The following is a 22,315-nucleotide window of genomic DNA, read 5'->3' as shown; positions in this document are numbered from 1 at the left end:
GCTCCAGCAGCTAGAGTGAATTACTCTAATACACGCTAATAATTATTACAGGAAGTGGTTTGTTATGGTGATGGGAAAGGGCTTAGCCTATCTAAATGTTTGCAGGAATCTGCTTGCTGAACTGGGTCCTTGAGACAGCACATTCCATTTCTTGCTTATGTTACCATTAGGTCAGGGAAGTTTTCTAGATTCTGTACTCTGCTCGCCCTGGGGTGGTGGAGAGCTGAGGGTGGGATGGGAGGGGTGGGGTGGGGCTTGGCTCTAGTGTACCATGCATACTTCTGCACAATGTATATATCCTGGAAAAAGTATATTTCTAATAGCATCATTCCTTTCCATGAGTTTCTGTTCCTTGACTCAGTTATCTTTAAACCAAATGGCAAAAAACAAAACTGAAAACAAAACAACAAAAATTGGCTGCTCCTGCATTGGTGATCCTCTGTGTTCCGGTGCCACGTGACTTTCCCCAGCCTAAACCCCTTCAGGGAACCTCAGCTGAGATCAATAGCATTGCTTAAATCTCTCTCTCTTTTCTCTCTTTCCCCTGCTATTCTTTTTGATTTCTTATCTCCCTGTATCTCAATCCTACTAATTCCTAAACCTCCCAAACACCCCTCCACCTGAGCAAAAACAGTTTCTCCTTCCTATAACACTTTCATCTGTACCTCTCTGAAGACATATCCATGCCACCTTCTGATGGTTACCATAGTTATGAGGTTATGGCAGACCTTACTCCTGGACCATGAACTTCTGAAGAGAAGGGAAAACATATCTATGTGGCTTACTGGTGAATATTCCATTGCACAGTGGAGTGCCTATTGTATATTAAACAAATGAGTGAATGAATGAAAATCTCCTTTGCAAAGCTATGAATTCTTTCAGATAAAAAATTATGAAACAGCCTCTGTAGAAATAGGAGGCAGCTTAAAAAAAAAACCAAGCAAGTAAAATATTATAGCTCTGAATATGCTAAAAACATTTTATTTACTCATAGTATCAGAATACTGGAAAGATTTTATTCTTATTTTCCTCTGGTGTGGATCTTGCTATTTCTTTTCAATTTTTAAACCAGAGATCCATAGACAATTGTTTTTGTGGGAGTGAAATAAAGGATGGAGATTTGGGATAGGCAAAAATATAAAACTGTCCTGTTTTATCTAAAGCAATTACCATGAGGATAAACAGCTCTCTTCTTAATACAGCAATTCCATAAATAACAGAATTCTTGACATCCAGTAAGAAGTTTCCAGGGCAGTGCCATGATATATATTGTTGGCTGGGAGAAACTATTGTTTACAAGCTAATTATTGTATAACAAGTTGGCTTTTGTTAGCTATCTGAGAGGTTAAAATAGCAGATTTGGAAAGATAAAGTGTGTATCAACATGTACATTTTTTTAAGTCTGATTACAAACAGTAGTTTGAGAGAAGTGAAAAAAAACAAGTTAGAAAAAAACCAGTTTATTAAGTAATATCATATAAATAACTTGTTACAAAAATTGATTTGCAAAAGGCATATTTACTCTTTGAGAAATCACTTTTTTAAATTGCATTCTTTTCAAATTTATACGTCTAAGAAAACAAAGGAAAATAAAAGAAGCCATTTCAAGGAGCGTGTATTTGCCATTTGACTACAACAAAAGGCCCGGCCACACTGAGCTAAAAGGTAATCGTCTCAACCCCATTCTTCTAATACAGAAAACTTGCTCATGTAATCTGTGAAGTTATGAAAATCTCCCTAACTAGAAATGTGGATGAAACCTGAGCGGTGACTGTTTCCATCAGGGGGTCTCGTTGCCAAAGACACAAGTGACGCTGAGAAAAACTGTATGAACTGCATACTCCAGCCAGTAAATCTTCAAGAGTGGCGTCAGCTTAAATTTATACTTGGAAGTATTTTTAATTAAAAACAATCAACACCAAAAAGCTTTTATTTTCTGGGTTTAAAATCACAAATCACGGTAGGAGAACGCCACATTGCCTTAGCGTGGTACTACTGAAGACGTACGTAGCATTTATCATAAGGCCTATTCTTATGCAGTGTACTTTCAAAGCAATGAAAATAATCACAAACAAAACAGTACAGGGCTTTCGAAGCGTTCCTATGTGTCTTCTGAGCAGATCAGTGTTACGTTTGCTACACAACACTCCGCCTGAATGCCTAGTTATTCTATACATTTGATTCCTTAATAAACACTAACTAATAGATCATAGAAAACTAAAAGCTTATAGAAGGTGCCTCTAGATATATTTACATACATAGCAGAGTCTTGCAAGAAAGACCAAGATCTCATTAGAGTGGAATGCTTTTTCCACAATGCTGGGTCCATGCCTCATTTGTCAAATTAACCCCATTTGAGAAGAAATTTGAGTTTGTGGTCCATGGGTTCTTAAAAAAAATGGAATTAAGTAACTTGTAAAAGCTCTTTTGAAATTAATCTAATAACCCAGTGGCTCTTCAGCTAAGTGCCTCGGTCCTGTCTGAAATACGGTGGGTAATAGCTTTGTTTCCATCTGATCTCCTTTCGGCTCTTTCATCTGCTGGCTCTGCTGGGCTAATGTTCTCCCTGAATTAAAAAATGACAATGCATCATAAATAAGGTATTACAAAATGGGGAGTAGATTAAAGATTGTGTCAGCAATGCTTAAATTAAATTGATGATGCAGAGACCATAAACTTCTGGCTTTAAAAATGAGCTATTTCTTTATTAACTTTTAACAAGTGTGTGAGTCACTGTATTTCCTTTCTAAGAGGGTATTGCTTTGAACATTAAATATGGTCGGGGTCTGCTATTTTTTAGTAGAGAATTATCCCTTTAGAAAATTATTCCATAAAGATGCCAAAGAGAGATTAAAAATGCTGCAACCGTAACAGTCACCGAACTTTTAAGGAGACCATACTGAAATTCTGTATTCTCTGGAAAAGAAAGCTGCTTGTCAGACCTTAGGAAACAGTTCATCTTCCTGAAGATCCATACACTAAGTCTTAATCTTTCCACTCTTATGATCTGATAGAGAAGGCTGGCTTGTAAGGTTAACGTAAACACAGTAGACTGGATTTTTAATCCTCGGTCACAATTCAAAAAAGATTTCATCTAGATAAGAACGTAAAAAATAAATTTAAACTAAAATGATCCTTTTCAGAGGATACCTTTCCAAATAGTGGGGATCATGACTTTTTAGAGCATTCTTTCAAAGTAATTACACTACTTCAAACCTAATAACTAGGATAAAATAATTTCTTTGGTGATTCGGTTCCGGGGAAAATGAATATAGCTGTACCTGATTTAAATATTTAGTTTGTGCCCAAGAGTCAGCTCTATTCTTTCCTTTAAACTGCATATTTTTTATGGTCCTCAAGTATATAGAATTGAGGAATGCCCAATTCATAGTTTATACATTATTATCTCCAATGAAATAAACATTTCAAGGCAAAGCATTTGATGTAAGGTGTTACTTAGCAAATCAGGACATCTAAAATTTATGCACTTAAAGATGAAAGTAATGGAAACATTCTAAAGTTAATTTGGATCACAAAATTTGTATGCTTCTGAGATAGAGATTCAACTTTTAAGAACTTTTTTTACAACTTTTTGGGAGCTGAAAATGAACACTAAACCAAAAATTTTTATACTGAGTTAAAATTGAATTGCCAGGTTTTGTTCCTGGCAAATGGAGTCAATTTCTATTCGACCCTCCTTTTATGCACCTAAACCGTAAAGCTAAGAAAGTTCTGTAAAATACGTGTGTTTACTGTGCCCAGATCCCCTCTCTTATGGTTTTATGGAACTCTCTTTGCTTCTCTCCCATTTGATTTATTTTTTTTATATGGGGACAAATGTTTTCCAGGTCTTTCAGTAGAAAGTGGCCACGAAGTGAAGGAGCTTTAAACTTATGCGCAATGGTTTAATGTTTTTAAAATTTCAGCTTATTTTAGGGAACATCTTAATGGTTTGAAGAAACTCTCCCCTTTGAATAGAGGGGAAAAAAAATGTCACAGAGGCCTCAAAGTCCTTGAAGCAACTTACAAAAGCAATCTGCTTATATTTAATGAATTTTAGTTTCTCAGTGATTACAGCAAATATTGAAATTTTATCTCTTCCCCCTTTCCTTCCATCTTTCTCATCACTAACATCTAATATCAGGACAGAGACAATGTGAAAACTGAGCTGAAAACATTTTTTTCTTCAGTAATCATTCATGTTGACCTGAGTGCTTGACCTGATACCTTGATGGGAAAGAAGTGAGACCCACACTGTGGCTCTTATTGTTTCCATGACATCAAAGAGTCTTAATTATAGAAAAATATTGCTCCACTTTGATACTTACAGGACTTTCACGCTAATTCAGTTCCACTCTCAAATTGTCCAATTTCTTAGAGATTCACTTCATCATCAGGTTTTGCGGTAGGAGATTAGACAGTTATTTGAGTATTTAGTTATATTATCCTGTTCTTGGTATATTATATCATCTTCAGGGTGGGATAAAATACCCTGCCAATTACATCTCAAATATTCCACTACAGAAATACTTACTTTCACTTCTCAGGAAAGAGTAAACCTTACCCTTAAACATTGGAAGTTGCTAGTGTCAACCCTCAGACATTCCAAGGAACGCCAAAAGTTCAAAAGGAAGACTTCTGATGACACCTTTCTTTTTACAGGACTTACTTTCTTGATTCAATTTGTTACATGACATGAAACATAAGGATAGAGAGCTCTTTAATTTTACAGTAAGTCAGGTAATTAAGGTGCTGTTCTATTGCTATAAATAACTAGTTCTTATTAATTAACTTTACTAAGCTATCTTTTTTCAACACTTACCTGTGACTGTGATATATATTGACTCATTACAGTGAAGCCCTCCTATAGTATTTTGTTTGCATTCCTCTGTGTGTGTGTATGTCTGTGTGTGTATGAAGAACTAGCAAAAGAAAACCCTGAAAGCAAGAAATAGCCCAAGTATGAAATACTTGTTAGTATACAGGGAAGTCTATTACAAAATAGGAAACCATTCAGGAAACACAAGGAATAATAAGATTGTAAAAATTTTTTACTCTACTTGGCTAACCCAAAATACTATATTTCTCTTATTTCAAAGGTGCCGTCTTTACTTCCTGGGTAATATGCCTATTTAAAACTGAACTAAACAACAGTGTGTTTCCAAGTAGAAAATATGTGCTGATATGACAGTATCCTCAAATGGAAATTACACTAAGATTATCTGTAGAAAATTAACTTTAATTGAAAATAAACCCCTAAGACTAATAATTGAAGTCAGCATATTCTTAAGTACATATTATATATATATACACAGCCTGTCTTTTTAAAGTTTTTCAAAACAAGGATGTTTTCATTACAGTACTTGGGAAATTTCTGATGACTGCACAATGTCAGATTCTAATGATAAAAGTCCTTAGAACAGCCGTATGAAATAAATGATTTGAACCTGCCAAAAGGATTAGTTCAGTTCAGTTGGGTCCTCTGGATAATAACTGTGATGCTAATTGCATAATTACAGAAATAATAGATTGGATGGATTGTACATTACTTTTCTGTCATAGTTTGAGACCATTACTTTATCATTAGCTCAAAGACAAGGCTGGCAGAGTTGCCATGGAAACAAAGTTAAAAACAATGAAAAAATATTAATACTTTTGAAAGTCAACTATCATGTTAATTACAACCTGAAACACTCTTGTTGAAAGGAATTCAAGTTTTTCCCTGTGTAAGCATCTTCCAAATATGTAATATGTAGGTTTTCACCATGATCTCAATGTTCATCTATATCTATCACATTATATAAATAGATAGATGTTTCTAGACGTGAAGGACAGGGTATCAAGTTCAAGTGTGGCTGGCTCTTACCTCCCCATTAAACTCTGAGAGCAGGATTTGAGTTTTATTTAATCTACCTTTACTAATGCAACTTAATTGTGTAAGAAGTATCTGAAGAATATGAATTATTGTACTTCACACTGCTACTTTCAAGTATATTAGTATAATACTGAGGACAACTACAGACAAGGAGTTAAAATTTATCTCAGAAAAGTTTCTTCAAGAACTTTGAAACAATTAGACTTATTTATAATTAGCCTACTGATGGTTGAAATAATTTCAAGTAATCTGTGGTATATTTGGTGGCCCAAACTTTAAAGTATGCTAAATATTTCCTTTGTCAACCTTATTAGCTGTTTTCCCTTTTCCTTTATATGGTGCAAGGGCAAACTTCTGCATGTCTAATATATAACAAATTATAAGTTAGTGGCAAGGAATGAGGTCTTACTAAGTTTTCTTTTTGGTTGTTGTTTTGGAATGTTACCATTTAATTTGCTTCTATTTCTAAAGAGGAATGAGAATCTTAAAACATTGGTGGATCTGATGTTTTGAATAGTCGTTGGTGTCAGAAAAAGTTCTTGAAGAACAAACAAGATGGGCAGATATTTTAAATTCTTTGTGACAGAAACACACCCATATACAGTTCATTATCTCCTTGTGAACCGATATACCAGGAACAACCGTGAAGTTGTTCCTCATGTCTCTTACTAAAACTGTATCTTTATCATTAAAGCACAATCCCTCATCCCATTAGCATGTGAAGTGTACAGTCAGAGCAGTCAGCTGACCTGAGTCAATGGAGTGTAGCAAAAAGACCAGGCCAGTGGAATCAGCGTGTTCCAAACTTGCCCTAAGAGAGCAAGGGAAAAGGTTACTCTCTGTCCTCTCCTCCAGCACGGTGGCTGTTGGGCTGACTGACATGGTTAAGTGGATGCACTAAAAAATAAACATTTGCCTCTTGGAAGCTCATAAAAGTGTACTAGAAAAGAGTCTCTAATATTGGATCCACACGGACTGCAGCCATTGGCTTGTGGAACGGGTAGAACAGAGAACCCTTCACGGAATAGTGGATAAATAGAAAGAAATAGCCACTTCACGTATTTCAGCTTCGTATTGGAAAATGAAAAAAGGCAACATACTAGGAGTCTTTGTCACTGTCTACCCCTCCGTACATATCTGCTAGCTTTTTGAAGCGAGGGCCCCAGTCACTAAGGTAATCATAGTCTTGGTCTCCATCCGTGGTCACCGACTCCAGCGAGCTCAGGGAATCGGCCACCGAGCCCGTGCCCTCGTAGGCATAGGTGGCCAAGGAGTCGTAGGGCGGAGCAGTGGGGTCCGTGTCATTCTCCTTTAACCTTTGGTTAATGAAATCTCGGACGTCGGTGTTATCACGAGCGGCTGGAGTCCGTCGCGGTAGAAAAAGGGCTTCGGGCACAATGTCCCTGCGTAATTTGCTGTCCTCTATGGCTTCGGGATTCCTCAGAGTGCCGATATCAAAGGCCTGGGTGTCCTCCTCTCCACCACCTTCGTCGTTGTAACTGACAATGTTGTCTCTGATGTCCTCTTTGGAAATGATCAAAGGTTCTTTTTTCCGCTGCCGCCTCAGAGCTGCAAACAACACCACTGTCACTGGAGGCAGGAACAAAACAGAAAGAGAAGGAAAAGTTAATTTGCCGTCCAGGTAATGCCGGGAAGAAACACTGTGCTCCAATGCCAAGTTTTAAAAGTTCTCTAGGAAAGTGCAGACTCAACTTTTATTTCGTGAAGCGTGCACTTGCCTCCGTGCCTGATCAAACCAGGACCCGAAGAAATGGAGTAACTATTTGAAAGAGGGTTACAATTTAAGTATAGGATAAAACACCATCATATTTTGTCAGTAGTTCCTTTTTGCTTTGAAATGGCAAACTAGTTTTAAGGTAAGGAAAAAAAAAATAATAAAAAGCTCAACCACAGAGGAAGTACTGCATTAAGAGTGCGAATTATGCTGAACACCTAAAATGCTCTGAAACTGCTTATGAGCACAAGGCTGGCACCTTCTAGATGTGTTGAAGGGTTTGCATAACTCCACAACTAAAATAACTTTTGCATTATGCCTTCTTTTTTTTTTTCCAGAGAAAAGTGTAAAATTAGTTTAAAACTCAAAGTCGAGCTGTGAATATTTGCATACCTTTCCCACATATAAGGACACGTTATTACAGATAATACCTGGAAAGACCCAGATACAATTCAGAACGCCATTTTGGACTTCAAGATCAGCCCTTTTGAAGGGGGCAGGTAATAATACACATGCCAGGTTATTTCTGTTTGAGCTAAACAAAATAAACACATTTAAGTGGGGACTTTAAAAAAAAAAATCTTTCATGAGTTTATGTTCTGTAAGTTTGTTGCCCAGAATGTTCATTCTTTTAGTTTTTCCTCCTAACTCGAATTAGATGCAAAGCAAGAATTGTGTTTAAATAGCTCCTGATGTTTCTTCACAGCTGGCTGGGGAGAACACAACTGGCCACATGTAGAGAGACACATCTACAAATGGACATATGGGTGGGAAAATAAAAACATAGAGACAGCTTAGAGAGAAAACAGCTATCTAGGGCAGAAAATGCACCGTTAATCAGGGTTTGTCCAGGGGAGTTTATTACAGAAAGTACCAGTAATGTCTCTTTATTCTCCCTTCCATAACATGGTACCATTTTCATGAACCATGAAAATTGAATTATTGCAATAAAAATTACAGAATAGTGGCTTTTGGTGGACATATATATCTACCTATATAATAATGGATATATGCACACCCATATGTGTATGTATTAAAATTTCAGATGTTAATAGTATTAATAAAAATTGGTTGTCTATGGAGAGAGTTCAGTGGGCCATGCACTGTGCTAAGTGCTTTACATACTGAATCTCATCTAATTATCATAATACCCCTACAAAGTAGGTGCCATCATTGTAACCCCATTTTACATAGAGGAAATTGAGGCTTAGAGATGTCACATGTCCAAGCAATCGAATTCCAGGTCAGCCAGACTAGAAAACCTGCAATCTTAATGACCATGCTTTGAAGCATGTTTGGGTCATAGACTGTTTCTAAAGGAAATACAATTTTGCCATTTTCAAGTGTGTGGTTGTGTGATTGCATACATTGTCTTTTGCTGTCAGAGAATATCCTGATGCCTCATTGGTCCCATTCATTCAGGGTAATTATTCATTTATTCATTCAGTAAATATATCTATGTAGTGCCTACTCTGTGCCAGGTACAGTTCTAGGCACTACCAATACGACTGATCGCGAGTCCTGCCCTAAGAAGGTGGGTGGGAGTGGTGGGAGTGGTGGTGGAAGGAAACAGAAAATAAACAATGTGTATAATAAATAAGAAAATTATTAGAAGGTGATAAGTGCAATGTAAACAAGAAAAACTAGAGCAGAGAAAGGAGGATGGGAGCGCTTCTGTGTACGTTTGAGGGGCTGTCTATGGTTTTCGAGGGGAGATTGCATCATTGAGGAAGTGACATTTGATCAAAGACATGAGGAGTTATCCAAGGAGCTATGTGGTGAAGAGGACAGAGCTAGAAGAAGGGCCCTGGAGTGGGAGTGTGCCTGGAGTGTGCCTGGAGTGCTTGAGAAACAGCATGGAGACCCTGTGGCTGGACCAGAGGGAGCCGGGGAGAGAAGAACAGCAGGGTTGGGCCAGGTCATGTGGGGCCATGGATGCTTCTGTAGGCCTTCACTTTACCCAGGATCCGGGTGGGTAGGAAATTGCATGGCTTTGGGCAGAGGGATGCTCATAATCTACCTTTTATCCCGGTTTCCAGCTTGACCAATGACACGGATTTGCAAAACAGAAGGGTTGTAAATCAGGATGGCCTTTGGGATTAGAGAATAGAACCAAGCTAACTGTCTTTCAAAGAATTAAACTCTGATGTACCACAGGTTCATTCTGTCATTTAAGGCAAGATAGCAGGCATTTATCACTTCCTAACTCTTCCTCAGCTTAAGTTACCTGTATCTTTTATTTTAGTCCTATGCACACCTGAAGGTGCAATTGTTTGCAAGACAGAGGGCATCTTCAGTCATTCAAAGGCATTTATTCACTGCCGAATTCTCCTACAGCTACAACTGGTTGTATCTTTTTTTTGTTAGCCCAAATAACATCTGAACAGAATTTCTTGAGTGTTTAACTGTCTAGAAGACAGATCTTTCTCAAAGCTAACTTTTGTAATCTGAACATGTGAGTTCCAAGCACATGGAACAAAAACAATCTGAGAAAGTAATACGCTTTCTTCCCAGTAAGTGAGCCTTTTCCTTTTTCTCTACCCCCTTGGGGCCAGAGGACAGCAGTGAGATTTTTGGAGGGGAGGCACTTGGACCAATTTGTGCTCAAATTTCATCATAAAACTAGAAGGTAGAAAGGCATTTGAGGTCAACAGACCTAGGTTCACTTAAACGATCTGATCTAAGTCTGTTTCCTTCTCTGTGAAAGAGAAGCAGTAACAGTGCCCAGGGTTGTTGTCAGGAATGAGTTAATAAATGCAAAAGTTTTGTAAAATCTAAAGCACCACAGAGGCATGAGATGTAGTAGTTGTTTATACTATTATTTTATTTGCAAAATGCCACATAGTCTACTTTCTTGACTGCCAATTTCCTCCTATATCAGTGTGGCTTCCCTTCTCTCACTGACTCAGGTTTGCTTCCGCTTTCTTCGGTTGTCTTATTTTCAGTTCAGGCTCTCTTTCAGCCTGGAAGTTGCCCTGCTTTCTATAAGCTCACAAAGAATGTACAGTGCAGTGTGGAAGCACCAAGGCTCGGGGGAGAAGACCTGGGCTTGGAACTTAGTTCCACCACCTGTTAGCTGTGTGACTTGGCTACATGACTCTATGTCTTGGAGCCATATTTAAAATGCAGATAAATATATACCAGATGGTTCTGAGGATTAAATGAGAAAAACATTTGTAAAGCATCTTGCCCAGTGTCTAGCTCGTGATGTGAGCCTAGTAAAGGTTAAATCCAATTTTTCTTCTTTTTTATGAGGTACAGAATTCTGAAGAGACTAGACAAGATGTGAGACGCACTGAGGCAAATTAGGAGTAATGAGACAGCAAATTCATTGGAGGAAGGAGACGAAAAGGGAGGATAAAGGGAGCTGGTTAGAAGATAAAAAAGGGGGGAGGAGAAAATAGGTAGATGTTGAGGGAAAGGAAGAATCACCCGTGTGAGATGAGAGTCGGCTCTCCTTCCACAAGCCACAAGAGTCCAGGGTATTCTACCTGAGTTCAGCCAGCCAATCCAGCCCTTCTAAAAATAACCTTTTTTATCAAAAAGAATATTCAGATCTTTCTCTTCCAAAACAATTTTTACAGACTCACACCATTAAAGACACTGATTTATCTTTGCATACTTTCAGTTTTTATTTATCCTCATATCTTAAAATACTTTCCCCAAATCTTAGTTGACAAAGAGAATCACAGTTCTATGGTTGAGTTTCAAGGCTTCTGTTATAATTAGCAAAGTTGATCTGGAATGTGAAGTTTCTGAGCAGGGATCCCTGGCATTCTCTTCCTGGAGAAATGGAGGTCTGTCTTTACTTTTCTCAAAGTCACTATATTGTCATTTTTTAAAGTTTCTTTTCCCCCTGTGTAATCTAGGTTAACTCTAACTTCTTACTTTTTTTCCCCCTTGTGTAGGCAAGCTTTAAAAATCTTACTTTTATTTTTAGAAGGACTGCATTAGCTAATATTTGGTTTCTTAGTTCACAACAGTCAAGGGTCTGTTGAGCCTTTTGAGCTCAACTTGTGTGCTTAATTAGTTAGTTGGGGGTAAAAATTTCATTTGAATCATTGTTAGACCTTGATTTTTGCTTTTATTACATTCATTTCTTTTAGGTCCTAGATTTATTTCCTTAGTCACAGAGGCTGAGAAATAATAGACATTGTGGATGTGGCAATCAGAAAGCAATGCTAGGAAAGTAGTTATTTAAATGGTAGATCAAAATAAGTGTGCTGGATTAAAGAAAATTTCATCACTTTTTATTTTCCTGTATGAGAGAGAAAAAGTCATCACATTCCTCTTCCCACTTTCCCATTGATTTTAAACTTTACCTTCGTAGGAAGGGCCTTCATCCAACTTTCACTCTTTAAAATTTAACAATGTTTGCCAGGTTAAATATTGAACAACAAATGAGATGAAAAGGGCATATTTATATTGCCCTCAAATCCCCCTGAGATTCATTGCCAGTCTGACAGACAAGAGATTCTTTTGGTGGAATGATTCCCTGGGTAGGTAAAGACATGGGCAAGTTTCACATCTGTTCATTCTCCAAAGCCATTTTCTTTTCTTTTCTTTTTTTTTTTAATTTTTTGTTTATTCCAGTAACATTGGTTTATAACATTGTATAAATTTCAGGTGTACATCATTATACTTCTATTTCTGCATAGATTACATCATGTTCACCACCCAAATACTAATTACAACCCATCACCACACACATGTGCTTAATTATCCCTTTCACCCTCCTCCCTCCCCTCTGGTAACCACCAATCCAATCTCTGTCTCTATGTGTTTGTTTATTGTTGTTATTATCTACTACTTAATGAAGGAAATCATACGGTATTTGACCTTCTCCCTCTGACTTATTTCACTTTGCATAATACCCTCAATGTCCATCCATGTTGTCACAAATTTTCAAGCAAAAACTAGGTCATGGTTGAACAACACAGAATCTCAGCATATAACTCTACTCACCTAGATTGGGCTGTATGACTTAATGGGGGAGGCAGATCTAGAGAGTCACAGTAACAGTGTGTGCCCCTCAGCATGGGGAGATAGGATGCAGGGAGAAGCAGTTTACCTAGTAGGGTCACGATGCACAGTAGGATGGCAATCAGAGCCCCCGTGCTCAGTCCCGTGGGGTGGACGAGGGCCTCCGCGTGGCAGGACTGCATGTTCCCGTGGTGGTCACATGCACAGACCCGGACAGTCACTGTCCCAGTGCTGCTTTGAACTGGGTAGTCGTTGTCTGAAATGACCACAGGCAGGAGATAGGTGCTCATCTCGTGTCTATTATAGCCGTTTTTCCGAGTTAGGATTCCCGCTGTGTTGTCTGGAACCGGAAAGCAAAGTGGTCAATGTATGTGGATACCGTGTCATGTACTGGATCAGTTGTGATGGGAATAGATAGATAGAGATACAGATATAAATATATAGATGGAGAAGGTAACTTGGGCTCATTTACCTTTGTTGTCTTGAATGGTAAAGTTTGAGCCACTGGCTGCTTCAGGGGCCAAGGAGAATGAAAATTGGTGTCCGCTGTAAGGGTCGTCCTTGTCAATGGCTCGCAGGGTCTGAATCAACTAAAATCAAAACCATAAAGCTGTCACAAAGTTTTGCTAACTCAAAAATGTTTTTTACAGTTTTGCAGTAAATTGCTTGACTAAATGATTTCTAGTTTTAATTAAAAATTTATAGCCTCTAGAAAATTTACAATGAATCCACACTGTGCAAAAAACTGATGGGTTGGAAATGGAGCAAGGACAATCCTCTGTTGTGGGGGCTGTCCTGTGCACTGTAGGATGTTTAGCAGCAAGCTTGGTCTCCTCCCACTAGATACAAGTAGCACCCGCCTCCCACTAGCTACCTCCTAGCACCCACCCACCCACAATCAAAAGGGTCCCCCGAGGGGCTGGCGGGTAGCGTAGTGGTTAAGTTTGTGCGCTCTGATTTGTTGGCCTGGGGTTCCCAGGTTGGGATCCTGGGCGTGGACCTAGCACCGCTTATTAAGCCATGCTGTGGTGGCGTCCCATATAGAGTAGAGGAAGATGGCACGGATGTTAGCCCAGGGTCAATCTTCCTCAGCAAAAAGAGGAGGATTGGCAGATGTTAGCTCAGGGATAATCTTCCTCACCAAAAAAACATAATGTCCCTAGATATTGCCAAATGTCCCCTGGGGGGCAAAATCACCCTAGTTGAGAAACACTGCCATAGAGTGATACAAACATCACAATGATCTGTGACAACATTGCGAGTTAAGAAACTGGAGGCATTCTTTGGACAGCCTGTTCAGAAATGCAATCTTGGCATATACATAAGCCATCAACTTGCAAGAAAACTAAAAAGAAAATTTGTATGTAAAACACATAACTTCAGCTTCTCACTTAACGTGTATTTTAACAGTGCACTTCTGTTTTGACAAACTGTAACGTAATTTTTATATCACTGGCAGAAAAGGCCTGTTTCAGGTGGGGACAAATGTGTAAAACAGTAAAACATTCACAAGTTTGTATTACTTGTACAGATGGGCAATGTAAATAAGTGAAACTATGAATTATAGTCAATTGTAAAATATGTTCTAGTTATTACTTTCCAGTATATATGGTAATTTGAACTATCTTCTCACCAATAAAGATTTTTCCAATAAAGCTGTGACTAATCTGTTTTAGTGAAAACCTAAGACTGATTTGGAATCAGCATCAGTCTTTGAGACTGATGAACTTCCAGTTCTTAAAAACTGTTTGTTCTCTTATGCAAGTTACACATTCATCCTGGTTCTTATTTATAGTATTAATTTTGTTAGCATCCACTTCATAGATAATTCAAAACTAGGCCTCAGCTCTGTGTATCATCTGAATTATTAGAAGATCTAAATTAATCTGACGAAATTAATTTGCTTTCTTATGACACTCACCTGATCTGCTTTTGCTTTCTCACAGACAAAAGTTTCATAGAATTCAGCAAATTCTGGGGCATTGTCATTGACGTCTAGAACTTTAATATACAGAGGTACACGGCTGCTTTGCTTTGGATTATCTGCAACATGCCAAAAAGAAAGGAATAGGCATTTATATGTTGATCGCTGATCCCCTTTAGATAACAGTCACTCCCGCCTTATTTCTCATTCAAACACAGATTCCCCAAGGCTGCTGTGAGTAGCACAGGGCATTATGTACCAAAGTAGCCACAAAAAAAATAGAATTAGATCGTTTGGTACTTCTGGAGTTGGATACACCTGATGGAAATACCTAGGAGACAAAGATACTTGTATTGATGTAGCGCAACTGTGTGATAAACCCCAGAGTAACACAAAATAAAGAACAGTTATCTGGGAAGGCATTTTAGAGGTGGATTTTAAAGGAAGCCAAGGAAACAGGCAGATGGGAAAAATTTGGACACAAAGAAAAAGGGGAGGAAATAAAGGAGACCAAATTGTTGTTATTAGTCTTAGTTTTTTAGTTTGACTGTTGAATAAGAGCAAGACATTGTGCTAAGCACTTTGCTGTATTATCTTATTTAATCCTTACAAACTTCTGAGGCAGATAGTTATTGCCCCATTGTATAATGAGGAAACTGAGGCACAGATAAGTTGGGTACTTTTCCCATGTTCATAGATAAGAAGCAGAGTTGATATTCAAGAGTCTGTCTGACTCCAAAGCCCAGGCTGTTCATCTAGGATAATGACGGAGCAGCGTCAATGTTTGAAGACCTGAGATAACTGAAGTGTTCTGGCTGTCTTCTATGGTAATCTCCTGGCTTGTGTGGAAGACAGGTTTCTGACCTAGGAATCAGGAGTTAGAATCTCTCACCTCAGTTCTCTTCACTCACATGTCTGTTCATTCCTTGACTTCATAAATATTTAGTGAGAATCTAATACCTAAGATGTGCCAGCCACTATTTGGGGTTCTGGGACACATGGGGAACATAACAAAGGTCTGGCTTCCTGGAGCTTTATTCTGATGGGGGTAGACAAAATGTAAACGCAGAAATATATAATGTGTGAGATAGTAAATGTGTTGGAGAAATTAAACAGGGAAAAGGGATTGGAGAGAGATGGAGATGCTACTTTGAATGGGATGGCCAGGGATGGTTTCTCTGTTGAGATGCCACTTGTACAGAGACATGAATAGAGAGAGGATTAAGCCATGTGAATATTTCTGGCTCTCCAGATAGAGGAAACAGCAAGTGCAAAGGCTCTGGGGTGGGAGTGAGTTGGTTTTATACAAGCTCTTGGCTCTTGTTACATCAAAGGTAGTTGAGAAGTTTGGACAATAAGATTCTTAAGCTCTTTTGCATCTAAAATTTTGCTCACATTATTCTTCCAGTGTTAGAGCTGCTGAAGATGAAGTTTTAAAAGGTCTTTATCACCAGTACTTTCAAATATATCACAGAAACATTAAATCTTAAAAACAGAAATTTTTAGGCACAAAGCTTAAAATACACATGAAATGACTGCTTCAGTAAAAAATAAAATTTCATGATGTTATAAAAAATGATCCTTTTCAGGGGGAAATAATTCTGCAATTTTAAAGCTTTACGTATGCTCCGTCGTTGGTATCCACATTAGTCCTTCCACATAAATTCTGAAGAGCAAATTCCTACTTAACAAATTAATAATGAGGAGTTCTTATCACTGTCAAAAAGCAATGCTTCATTTTGTCCACATTGGTTATTTATTGTTCTACTCAATATCCTTCAGCCACTTCAAATCTCATGAGGTATGCTGACAAAGAACACTACTGTAGTATACCATTCAGTATGGAATATTTCACAGTAGATACCCAACTGAGTAAAAATATTTGAACTTTTAAAATCAAAAACAAAAACTAAAAAATGAGCTATAATTTAGAAGCCTATTTTTAAACATTTCAGTGTTATTTTAAAGATCTTTTTTCTTTTATATACTTAGGTCTACACATTGTGTTTACATTACACAATTTTCACTGTGTATAATCATGTTATTTGAAGCATTCTTTTGGCACTGTTTTTCTTTGCCTTAACTTTTATGGGAACTGCCATAAAATTCATTTTAAACGTTTTATTGATTACTTGGTGGTTTGTATTTCTCACTTTGGTGTACCATGGAAGAGTTGAAATTTATATCTCTTAATTCTGTAATGATTTTGAAATAGAAATTCTGTAGAAAGTGAGAGGATGAATATCCAAAATATTTCTAAATAATGTCTTCATTTTTGAATATACTTGATTTCCCTCCCCCCAATTCTAACATGAGCCCATTTTTTTCAGCTGCTTCTGTAATGTTCTGATTTATAAGCTTTTTGGAATCCAACATGTACCGATTTAATTTCATTTGAGAGATGCATTCCCATTTTGTCGTTTCCGAACTGCAGAACTTCCACAGTTGCCTCCGCATTTGTGAATAAACCAACACACGTCTAGAAGAACCATTACTGCAAATCATTACAGGGCTCTTTCCCTCAATATGTATCGAGCAGGACCATCAATAATGGTGACAAGTTTCAGCCGTGCTTCACCAGCCCATGCTGGGACTCTCCCTCTGTCACTCAGGGACGGCAGTGATATGAGGTGGGACTTACTGATCTCTGTTGCTATCACTGTAATGTTGTGCCACAGCAATGTTTCACGGTCAAGAAGTTTCGATGTAAAAATTGAACCATTTCCAGAATCAATGTTGAATATTCTGTCCATATCTGTGTGTCGATCGACAGAATACCTGAAAATGCAGAGTAGACTTTAAAAAGGTTTTCTTGGTATTTGCTATTCTCAAACCCTAAAGCTATTCCCAGAATATCTGTTACATGATTTTTTTCCTACCTGTAGCACATATTTGAATATCTATAACTTAACATTAAGCAAAATATTCTGAGAAATTAGTTCTTTACAATTGAAATCTTAATAGTAAATTCACTAGATAAGTTGCATAATTCTGAGTATCATCACTAAAGTTTATTTTTTTATATGTAATTTGGATCAAATTTGTGTAGTAATTGTTATAATTTAACTCAAGTTTTTAGAACCTCAGAACTTTAATGTGTGTGTGTGTGTGCATAAGTAGGATTATTGGATATTTTTCTATTATCCATTTTGTTTTAAAATTGTTAGGTTGAAAGAAGCAAAAGATGGCTAGTGTGGCTGAGTTAGTGAGGCAGGAGAGGGGGATAGGAGATGAGTGTGGGGAGGGAGCCACAGTCTGGACTATAGAAGGATAGGCTGGCCGTAGTAAAGAGTTGGGATTTATTCCAAGCACAACATGAATTTACCAGTGGATTTTAAACAAGGGAGTGTCACAATCCAAACCCTGCTTAACAAAGGTCACTGGTTGAATTGAGGAGAATGATTGCATGGTGCTGACACAAACTGATAGAAAAGGAGTGAAGAACAGGATTTAGGGAGGATCATAAGTTTCAGTTTTGATACATTGAGGCTGAGAAAAGTCTGCGAAGAGATATCTAGTGTGAAGGTCAAGATAAAGATTGGAACTAACAACCTAGATTTCCTATTCAACTGTCTAGGAAGAGAATGTCCAGGGAAGAGAGAAAATCGCTAAGGATGGAATCACTTAAAGGATGAACAACGGAGACCCACAGGTACTAGAAGAAGTGCCCAGAACAGAGTAGGAACGTAATCAATATTTAAGAAGGAGAGTTTGGAAAATTCAAAGAAAACCAAGAGTGGTGTCTTAGAAACCAAAGGACAGTCTTCAATACTGAAATTGATGGAAGACTAGTCAATTTTGAGAAATGTTATCTTCTTTATACATTTATTACTAGTTTCTGGAATAGCTATGCAAGGGGAAAAATATGTGTACACTCCGTTTTATGGGGGAACATTAAAGAGAAAACTCAGAAGAAAGTTGATGTTAAACCCATTAGGAACAAAAAATTGCCCATTTCACCTGGATTCTCAAAATTTATGTCGTGGTAGGAGATTTAAAAATGTCAGCTTGGTAGAAATACAATTTAAGTAAATGACCTAACTAGTCATACACGTGTGGAATTATTATGAACGCTCTAAGAAAAATAAACCCCTGTTACTAACTCGCGTTAGTGTACCATGTCCAAGATTCTATTTCAATTAATAATTTTGTTTTAAAATATAACTAGTGAATTATAATAAACAATACATTTTATCTTAATAAAATCTATTTTTTTCTCTAGCAGGAGATCTAAATAAAGTAGATATTCCATTATTATAGGCTATTTATGCCTGACTTTAAAGAGAATTAATGAAGTTCACAATGGATATCTATCTATCTATCCATCTCTCTATCAGGTTGGGTTAGAATTTTAGTTTCAATTTATATAAACCTAATGTTTTATTATCAAAATGGTTGAAACAGATGAAACAGCTATGGTTTTTGCCATTTCTGAATCAACATTTATTAAGAATTTAGTCCTAAGAGTTCTCATCATAAGGAAAAATCATTTTTTTCTTTCCTTTTTTTAAATGTCTATATGAGATAATGGATGTGAACTAAACTTATTATGATAATCATTTCACAGTATATGTAGGTGAAGTCATTATGCTGTACACCTTAAACTTATACAGCACTGTAAGTCAATTATAAAAAAAAAAGAATTTTAGGCAACAGCATTGAACCTACTTGATTACTTTTCTTTGTTTTTAATTTGAGAATGGTAAATAATTAGGGCATATAATTAATTACCAAAAAGGAAATCTCAATATTCATAGACTTTGTAAGAAATGTAATAGTTATCTACAAATATATTTTTTCCCTCATGAAAAGTGTCAAGCCTAAGGCATGCTGCTCCTTGCCTTTATAAGCTGTTACAATTATATACAGCATTAATCTTCTCTTGTTCTTGGTCCCTTTTTTCCTGCTATAGTTTTAAGTTTTAGAAGTAATCATATTTTCCCATCAAGCCTTAAAATAAAGGGTGTGGGGTGAGGAATTTTTAGTTGAAGGCAGCTTTCAATTTTAAAGAGAAAATAACTACTTAGGAAATATCAAAATTGTATATATATTTTTTCCTTTAATTGGGAGATTTAAAAATTAATAGAAAACCTAAAATGTCTACATTGTTTAGGAAAGATGCTTGCACACAAAGCCTTATTTATTTATGGTTTTTCTTTCCAAAGTATTTTCAATTTATATCCAGGATATTTACTATCTAGTCACATTAACTGTAATCATAACTGATAAGGAACAGTTATGTAATCAATCCTACCATGATTGTAGCAAATTATTATGCTAGGTAGCTCTTTTTTTTGTTGTTTTTTTTCTGGAACTTTATTGTATTCTGTGATTCAACAATTTGTCTTCTAATATATCCTCAAGTCAGGAAGATTTGTCTGTTAGGAAAGAAAGTGTGTTTGCATGTAAATTTTTGATAATATGTATTCATAGTGACATTTTATAAGACTCTTTCATGGAAATCAAAGGTCATTTGTGATAAACTGATAAAGAGTGGAAGAAAAACATTTTATGTGATTAAAGAATTAAAGATTTGTGCCTGCATAATGATATATCAATGTTTGGGAGAAGAATTCTCTAGTACTAATTGTGCACCTAACATATTGTCTAGCACCTAGTTTTTCAATATTTATGTCTAGAATAACCAAAAACTATGTATGGATGTACTTTCTTAATATAAGAATCAATTTTATCTTATAAAAGGAATCACTGGAATATGCATTTTTATACCAATATATCTATGTGTATTTCTATCCTTAAATCTATATCTACATATCAAATCCATATGTACCAAGGGAGGGCTGGCAGAAAAAACTTCAAAATTAGTTGACAGCCAACCCAGTCTGACAAACTAACTACTTCCTTTCATAAAACATATAATAACGCAGAGGGTAAAAATGTATTTGGTATAAAAAGAAAAACAGACAGAAAAATACAGCCTAAATTCTCAGAAGACATTATCTTTTTCAACTAAAAACATGTTGACTTATCAAAGAGGTAACCAGAGCTCATATTTGTAAACTTCCAGCGTTAATACTTTTAAATTGATCTTGACATTGACTTGCTAAGATATTTTCCTTACGCAGTTAGAACAAACCCTTGAGAGAATAGTGAAAGTACTTAACATTCTTTGTGTTATACAAACAAAGGCCGTCATTCATTTTCCTTTCTAATAATATTAAATGTATATGGAGGAGCACTTGATCCATGGAGCTCACTCATGTCTGGCTACTCTGGGTTGTCCACAGTCCAATTTAAGGTGTCTATAGATGGTCTGATGGAATGATAACACAACAGAGTTATGTTATTGTAGTTATCAACTATTTTCCCAATGATTTAAAATTATTCCCTGAAAGTAAGCCAGGCATTTTTGTGTTTTAGATGTGGGACTTGCCATAAGGTTTCATTTGAACAAAGGGCTCAATGGCTAAAAAGTTAGAGTTAGTTGAGTTAGAGCCTCAAACTCTTTTTATCTGAAGCAATAGTCTTCATCCAGCAGCCAGTGTGATCCTTTTAAAAAGTAGTTTTGGATTAGGTAACACTTCTACTCAAAGCTCTCCAGTGACTTCTTACTTCAATCAGAATAAAATCCCGTCTCTACCAGGGCTTACAAACCCCAGTAAGACCTGCCACACTCACCACCTAACAAACTTCCCTGTTGCCTCATACCTACCCCTCTCTGCCTTGCTCACTCCCTTCTAGCTGCATAGGCCTCCTTGTAACTCCTTCTACATGCCACACAAGCACTGGTATCAGACCTTACCCTTGCTTTTCCCTCTTCTTGGAATGTCCTTCCCCCAGGTATCAGCATGGTTCATCCCTTCCTTTCATTCAAATCTTTACTCAAATGATTTCCTACCAAGGCCGAGCCTGACCACACTATCTAAAATAGTGCCCCAGAGACACTTTGTTTCCATACTCTGTCTTATTTTACTGTGTACAATTTATTTTCACCTGACATATTACATATTTGTTGTTTGCTTATTTCTATCTGCCCCAATTAGAATGTAAGTTCCATGAGATCAGGACTTGGTATTGTTCTCTGTTGTATCCCTAATGCCTAGAACATGATTGGCACATGGCAAGTGCCCTGATCAGAATATATTTTGTGGGCTCACTGGCAAGAGTTCCTCTAGCTTCTCAGGCTGTTTACTTTCCTTATGGGGAGTAATTTACACAGTGATATTCTGGTTTAGCCCTTTTCTCATCTAGTCAACTAAGCTACTGGCTAAAGGCTGGAGGTTAGTTTCCTCCAGCGCTTTCATGAGAAGATCCTAGAAAACTGAAGCATCAGTGGTGTCAAAGAGCAATGAGGCTTTCTTGCAACGTGATTTACAATTATAGTGGAAGGAAAGTACAGGGAAAATAGAGTTTGCTTATATACTATAAATTTGGATTCTGCTCTATTAATTTTCCCAGGAGTTCACGGACATATCATGAAATAGTTCTTGTTTTTATCCACATCTGCAAAAGAAAACAATTATGCATCCAAAAGGTGCATAATTCTGCCTGTAAGTGTTACATGATAGGTTCTTCCATGATTGAAAAACAAACTCTCAAGCCCAGTGCCTTGTTTGTTAAAAATCACAATGCTTTCTCCATGCCACTCTTTGACAAATTTAAGACCTTAAAAAAAAAATCCCGGGTCATTCAGCTGCGTTACCTTGTCTGACTTCTATGCAGGAAGTAAACTCCTTATAGCTCATTTTATGTTTTTTTCCCTTCAATTTTGTGTTTTTTAGGTTTATGCTGCCACTAAAATAATATTTATGTTGAGCAAGAAGAGTGAAGGTGCTAT

The 22,315-nt window shown here is 37.0% G+C and overlaps 1 protein-coding gene across 3 annotated transcripts in view; it reads right to left on the bottom strand.

The window, feature by feature from the left end:
- Positions 1-1,444: 1,444 nt before the first annotated feature.
- The window catches only part of CDH6 (cadherin 6), a 126,864-nt gene continuing 105,993 nt past the window's right edge, over positions 1,445-22,315 (bottom strand). For all 3 annotated transcript variants that reach the window (XM_014781555.2, XM_087443164.1, XM_087443165.1), the window contains 5 exons: positions 17,159-17,295; positions 14,515-14,636; positions 13,066-13,183; positions 12,682-12,933; positions 1,445-7,465 (listed from right to left, as the gene is read on the bottom strand). In XM_014781555.2, coding sequence (XP_014637041.1) covers positions 6,975-7,465; positions 12,682-12,933; positions 13,066-13,183; positions 14,515-14,636; positions 17,159-17,295 — 1,120 coding nt within the window. In that variant the 3' untranslated portion in view covers positions 1,445-6,974. The remainder of the gene's footprint in view (positions 7,466-12,681; positions 12,934-13,065; positions 13,184-14,514; positions 14,637-17,158; positions 17,296-22,315) is intronic.

The sequence above is a fragment of the Ceratotherium simum genome, chromosome 18 (assembly GCF_057802395.1).
Source record: "Ceratotherium simum simum isolate JZ-2026a chromosome 18, ASM5780239v1, whole genome shotgun sequence".
Classification (NCBI taxonomy): Eukaryota; Metazoa; Chordata; class Mammalia; order Perissodactyla; family Rhinocerotidae; genus Ceratotherium; species Ceratotherium simum.
Note: the sequence above shows the minus strand (reverse complement) of the source record. Positions and strands in the feature narration are given on the sequence as shown.